This window comes from Pecten maximus, unplaced genomic scaffold (genome assembly GCF_902652985.1).
Source record: "Pecten maximus unplaced genomic scaffold, xPecMax1.1, whole genome shotgun sequence".
Classification (NCBI taxonomy): Eukaryota; Metazoa; Mollusca; class Bivalvia; order Pectinida; family Pectinidae; genus Pecten; species Pecten maximus.
Window position 1 is genome coordinate 1 of NW_022981696.1, and position 7,524 is coordinate 7,524.

Here is a 7,524-nt window from a genome sequence, read left to right on the forward strand (position 1 = left end):
TGCGTTTTTGTTTTTGTAAAAAATAACTTTAAGCTAGTCAAAGAGATTTTCTTTGTGTTTCTGACACAGTGGTAAATGTACCATTTTTTTTTATCCTGTTATTAACATAGCTCCCGTGCCAGCGACAAGTAGCTTCAAGTCTAATCCGAAAATACCAGAAACTGCTAATAACTAATAATGACACCATTAAGTTGTCCCTGATGACAAACACATGGATAATAAGTTAACAATGCAACTGCGCAAAAATATTGTCAGATTTTGCAGCAATTTGGTATCAAGACACATCATGGGACACCGGTCACTCGCGTAACCTCACTTTCATATTTTAACAAAATGGTCGTCATTTACTAGGCTCGGATTTGTCGACATTTAAATATTATTCGATTTTGTTGAAAATTGGTGTTTAGTGGCTTTGAGGGATGGCGAAAACAGTGGTACGACTGCGGGGTAGTTTTGAGGACTTCTGTAAATGTTTCCCATTACAATTAGTAATTGTTCTGTATTTCATTATACCAGAAAATTGGCACTAGAACACGTTAAAGTGCGCGAAAGTCCTATAAAAAGGCCCAGAATCTTCAATTTTTTCTACTCTGCTGGAATTCTGTGGCCGACAAGGTAAAAGTATTATAGAAAACAGATTTATGTTTGATCAAACAAAAAACAAACAAAAAAGTTAACTGCACCTTATGTCCATGTCAAAAAGAAGATTCTGAACACCCTTTAAATGGCGATAGTTCAGTCACAAACGCTTGCATAGAAAATGTAAATTTTACATTTTTTTCCCATTGGTCTACTGTGTACGGTGTAAACTGCAGTATGTTGTTGGCAACTCCGCCCCGAGCGAAACGGCGACCCACCTCACTTCGATCGACTAAAAAACACATTTATACGACCGTCTTCAAGAAACATTCATCTTTAACCTACAGTATCGCTCAATACGAATGTGCTCCCTCGTTCTGTCCAGATTCCTCATTTACTTACGGGGTTAATTTTGAATGTCTGTCCAGATTCCTCATTTACATATACGGGGTTAATTTTGAATGTCTCCGATTTGAAGATTAATTGTCAAATGATCGAACTTAACTATTGTATTCCACATTTAGGTTATTTACTCATTATTTTATTAAGCTGTGAAGTTGAGTTGCGTATCTTTATCTTTCAGTGTATATATTATGACAATCGTTTATCTTTAACAACTTTCTTAGTCAAACAAAGTTATATTACTGTGATCATTTGGATTAAACAAAAGAAAATGTTACGGACACTTTTAAATTTAATAATTAACATAAAGTACATAGCTTTTACATACTTTTAATTCTTATACATAATTTTAAACGTTAGTTTCATACGTTTTAAAATGAAAATCTAACCATTTGGTCCCTTTAAAGTCCCTTTAACTCTGCGAACAATAGTTTGTAACGGTAACATTTTGTGACTGCACCACTTATTTTATTTATATGCCTGAATACCTTTTTATCCTAATAAATGTTATTATTTCCGCCATCATTTACTCTTCTACAAGACTATTAAATATTGCACGGGTTGAATCTATATTTGTGGTTCAGTTAGGTATAATACACCGTGAGTACAATATTGCACCGACTGACCCGAATTGGTGGTTCACTTACTTGTGACGAGTGATATATTGTACGCATGCGTATTGATCTACAGAAAAGACATTGGAGATGAAATGGCAGAAGACGACGAAAATGCGACTTTCCAATCCACACTAGAGATCCATGGCGCAGCTCACCAGGTCAAACTCACTCCGACACACATTTTCTGGGAAAACATCTATAATCGGCAACCAGCAAAATGCCAACAGGAGGAGCCATTATTTCGTAAGTGACTGAAAACCGCAAGAGGAAAAATGTAAACAAAGATTTGGTCTCAGGTCAGTTATTGCTGTCAGTCGGGTCTTACCTGTCAAGCTGAGCTACGCTGGTCATCTTCATAATAGGAATGCGGCAATGTTATTAAAGCAAACTTATGTTAAATAGTATAAATATGTGTGTGCATGGAATTGGTGATAATCCGGTCCGTTAATTGATTTACTTTAAGGAAGTTACGAGGAGACGAGATCGATGTCCTGAAATCCGGGTCGTTTCTCCCCCAATCCCGTTCGCCCTAGTAGGTTGTTTCGCCTTTATAAACTTTTCGAACGGGATTTAGGGTGAAACGACCCTTAGGGCGAACGGGATTTAGAGCGAAACGACCCGTCACCTGACTGCCCATGTCATGAAATATAGTGTCTAGATCTGGCGTTTGGACGATACAGAAAGATTTTTAATGTTAGGCTACAGTAATATGTTATTAGAATAATAGTGACAGGTGGTGGAAGTTACGATGCTGATATAAAAGTGAATGCTTTGCTACTGTTAAAGCGAGCAAAAACATTTGGCGCTTTTTACATCGTAGTCAGATAATCAGGTTGGAGAAAACTTCCAAATTGCATGCATGTGATACTAACGCGCATATTATATAATTATATGCCTAGCTTGCTGCAGTTGCATTGGATTATGGATTTGTTTCTAAAAATAGCCAAAATCGCTTAAACAGTAAATTTTGCTATACATTATTTAATGGCAAATTAATTCACACAATGATAGCTAGTGGATACGCTACACTATGTACTATATATCAACACATACATGTACAGGGTCTACTAAGCCTCGTCTGTTAATTATCATACCCGTGAATTGGATGGACATAATGACAGACAAGCTTAAGGCTAGTACCTATAGTACATGTACATGTGCTTGCACTGAAATGATTAACGTGACCATCATAATAATATTCCCTAGGAAAATTATCATGTAAAAGTATAAGATAAACACAGGATTATTCTAAATTTTTATTGACAATTGATCAACAGTCTCCAGTAAAGAGCATGTATACATATAGTACTCGACCACTTTTCCTAATTTCATATCTTATTCCAGATATCACACAACTTGGACCAGCGGGTCACAATATATTACAATTTGTCAAAATAAAGGTTGTTGCTGAAAGTAATATAGCAAAGTTAAATATATTATCCCTCACAATTGGGCTCAACCCATGCATCCATTTGTCTCTGCATCCAGACTAAAATTGCAATCTAAAACCATTCAACTAATCTCTACCATAATTTGGACACAGTTCTGACAATCTGTATATGCTTCTTGCTCATGCAAAGTATCATTTCTATACTTCTAGATCTGTTACCATGGAAATAAAAAGTCAGAAATACAAATTAAGTGTTTGCAAGCTAAGGTTTTCCCCAGCACTATATATTGGAATCTGTTCAACTGATCTTCACAATATTTGTTGACATACTAATTGTGCCATTTGCTATCAATGAAATTTCATTTTTGATATTTCTTTGTAACCATGGAAAAACAAAAAGAATAAAAAGAAATATGTTTAAAAGTAGTCATGATCAATGCCCAAGCAAATTACAATATCCTGATTAAATGTAACAAAGAGTGTCTGTATCCCTATATAGCTTAAAAAAAAAAAAAAAAAAAATGGCATTGAATGAAATTGACAATAAACATCATAATGATAGTAAATGAATCTGAAATTAGGTAATGGGATGGAGTGTTATCTCAACTCTGCAGACATTAGTTGTCCAAAGTCCTCGTTACTCTCTCACTGAATATTTATGAAACTTGGTACTCATGACCTAAAGTAGTTAATGTGTGCATGCAATTGATTTTTCATGTTGATTATTTTCCTGTTAGTTACTAGTATGCCTTCTTGAATTATGATGATGCCATTGGATGGCTTTTTTATGTGAGAACCAAACAGGGAGAAGTTAGTCTTGATTATGATTTAGAATGAAGTATAGATCAGATGACGATAAAATCTCAATGGAGGAAATCTCCAGCTATTCTTATCAACACTCTGCAGTCTGTAAATCAGCTTTACCAGACCCAATAATTAAAAAAGGTTAGATTACCTAATAATTGAAAAAGGTTAGATTACCCAATAATTGAAAAAGGTTAGATTATGTAATTCCAAGAACAGAATCAAACAAAATGTTATTAAAATGACTAAGATTTATTTCCACATATGTAGAATCATTGATTTTAATAATCCATATTTGTGCGTCAATATCATATAAAAATGAGTTATTACACACAGTTTTCATTAGCCTTTGTCTGTTGTCGGTTAAAGGAATAAATGCTACATTGGCATAATTAGATAGTAGATACATACATTGTATATACATGTACATATCTAGTCTACCATGTTGACAAAATGTTTGTTCTCTACTATAAGTTTAATTTATGTAATCTTGTTTGATGTTTTGTGTCCTTTATAATGTAAATGTAGATCTAGATAGGTTCAGCAATATGACAGATTGATTTATCTGTACTGTCGCTTATATACTTCACCTATCATAAACAGCTGTATACCCGATATATATATACAGTATATATATCCAGCAAACTTTAAATTTGGATATATTGATAATGAACCATGCTGTCAGTGCTAACTACAGTAGACCCTTATATGATTAAATATTGATGAAATGTTATATACAAGGTACCGGCTGGTATATATTTAGAAGGCTAATAGTAATTGTCAAGGGATATGTGGTATAAAACAGAAATTACATTTAATTACCGAAACTTATGTTGTAAATATGGTGTTAACAAAATATGAATTATCAACTGAAACTACATGTTCATTCAGTGTTTTTTTCAGGTAATTTTTTCAACAGCCTATGCCTGTTCAATTGGGAAAATAATTGCGGTGTTTGGTGAATTTGGGAAAATAGCAAATAATGACAAAATACTTAAATAAGTCAAAACACTTCATTTATTGGCTTTTCTAGTCTGCCTCATGATTTGAAGAGTCAGTAGCAAGCATCCTTGGTTATTACTTAGACTACAAAACAAAGGAAGTTTTCTTGTTTTCATCTTGGTGTTTGTCTACGGACTCTCTGAAACGCTTGCCTGCATGTCATTTGTGGAAAGCGCAACAGTGATCAGGATTTGAGTTACCTCCCTTATGCCGCTTATACGACTAATTGAGGCCAACTTGCCTATCGCGGAAGTAAATTTGTCAGTCTACTGTTCACGTGTATGATGATCAACTATCGTACCATAATATTCACATATTCTAGGAATGAAATACAATACAGTTAACCAAATAGAAATTCCATACAAATTTTTCTTTTTTTTAAATTGGGAAAAATGATGTTTCAAAATTGGGAAAAAACAACTTTTTTTGGCAAGGGGAAACAGCCTAAAGTCGGCTGTAGATCTGGCCAAAAAAAATCACTGTCATTGTATTTAAACCCTTTATATAAATGCAAAAATGTTGTATGTTCCTGACAAGATAGTATTGATTTCTTGATCCATATATTGACCCTGGCCTGCTGACGTATAAATCATCTATGGGTAGTGTTTAAATTAGATAGTTAAAGTTAGATATATGTGCCTTGTGTAAACATTGTATTTTTCCTTTGTGTTTATACAGGAAAAGCTTTTCAAATAAACTTTATGGACTAGTAATGTATACGCAATGTTAATGAGATACACACATGTATAGTTCTACCATAAAATTTGTTAAAAAATACATGTATATGGGATTGCCTTTACACATTTTATCCTGGTGTAGACTGATACATATACTGGTATATATATTGCCATCTATTTTTACTTTTAAATTAGTGTTATAAAGTTGCTATATGTTATTTTCAATAAAGCATAAGAGGGATCAATATATTGAATTACTGTGTATACATAGTCCCTGTTCCTATTGATACCCTGTGCAACAGGATACAGCTAGTGATACAATCATGTGCATGTCTAGATCTGGAGGACAATTTTAATGTATAATCAGTCAGCTGTATATGTAAAAGTATTTCCTATTATATAATTGGCTACATGGGTACAATCATGTACATGTAAACGTAGCTGTAGTCTAGATCTGTTATGTGGGGCATGAAAACTAGAATTTTAAAATTAAAATTGTAAAAATAAAACAAATTTAGAATAATTAAATACACCCAATGAGTCATTCTATACAGTCAGTAAATATACTAAAGTTAATGGTGATAAAACATACTGCTTATATTAATACATAATTGCATTAAAGCGTACAAGCATCTCATTAGATAGTACCTGAGGGTTAATGTTTAATTCAGTAGATTTGCACATGCCCCTGGCCATAAAACTAAAGGAAATGTGGTGTGGTGTTATATTTGTCTGTATGCTGTAAAGGGGGCCATGATAGCTCAGTTGGGTGATGAAGATACATGGTTTGACATTCCCTACCCTTGTCAGTTTGTATTTCTCCAGAAGCCGAGAAGCTGGCTACTCTGTACATGTGCTGTTGTGTTTGTGCCCTTAATTGACCCTAATTGCTCTGGATGGCATGAATGTGATCACTGGCCTATTGTATGTTGTTCATTGATCATGAGGTTGTCATCAATTACTACAAGGAGACCCTGCCTTGTTCTCTTGACCCTGATTGTTCACAGGGCAATGAATGCAGCAAACAAACAAGTAGTCTTTACCAAAAACATTGTACTGAACTGTACTGAATTCCTTTTAATTACATGATACATAAATTTAAAAAAAAAGAAGCTTGTCAGACTTCTGGTACAATAATCAGATTTAGAATCAATCATGTACAACATTCTTTTTCTATACTTCATGAAGTGTAATTAGGGCTCTGAATTAAAAAGGGGGATACCCTGATGGCTACATCTTAAACATTGTTCAAGATTGATTTGTGAAACCGAAATGTAAGATTTATATTTTGCCTCATTTTGATGGTCAAGTTGAGTTTTTTTCCCCCCATATTTTCCTATGCCTAGGAAACTAACTAGCAAAAACCTTGATCTTGCTGTTTCCACGATAAAGTTTTAAAAATAACTTAATGAAAATCAATTTATACATCAATCTTGTGGTTTAGCATGCAATGCAGTCCCTTTTGCTTTTCTAATGATTGGATTTTCATTATCCGCGATTTTTATGTTAACATGGAAAAGAAATAGCCAAAATTATCAATACTGCTGTTTCAAGACCATGCCATTGACACTTCCAATACATACCATATTGTTCTCCCTATACCCTGATATTATTGTATGTTTGTATTTCCCCAGGTCATTTTGCCCATTGTGTTCCAGTGAAGGAGATACTATGTGTAAATCCAACCTATGGAAAGTCGTACACTGATGACTTGAACCAAGACCAACGCAACCATGGGTCACCGGTCTATATTGAAATGCGGCCTCTCAAGCCACAGTCATTTACTCTCAACTATGTCAAACGGTCATCTCGCTTCAAATGGAAGGTGAAAACAATCACGTTTACCAGCAAGGAAGCCTACCTCTGTCAACAATGGGTGTTCAGAATCAGGAATGCCATCGACAAACTTGGTATATTATTGTTGAATTCTTCCAGGAACATAATATTAAAAACAGGGTTATATTTAGCTCTAATTATAACTACTTTTTGATTTCTTGTTTAACGTTTTGTTCAAAATGTCATATTTCAGAATATAGATTCATGTTTTGGGGGA

At 34.1% G+C, this 7,524-nt stretch overlaps 1 protein-coding gene across 1 annotated transcript; it reads left to right on the top strand.

The window, feature by feature from the left end:
• Positions 1-1,679: 1,679 nt before the first annotated feature.
• Positions 1,680-7,381, top strand: LOC117320193 (ceramide kinase-like; the record flags this gene model as incomplete). Its single annotated transcript, XM_033874853.1, has 2 exons — positions 1,680-1,841; positions 7,106-7,381. Coding segments are annotated over exons 1-2 (427 nt in total), but the record flags the coding sequence as incomplete, so codon positions are not given.
• Between the last annotated feature and the right edge of the window lie 143 nt (positions 7,382-7,524).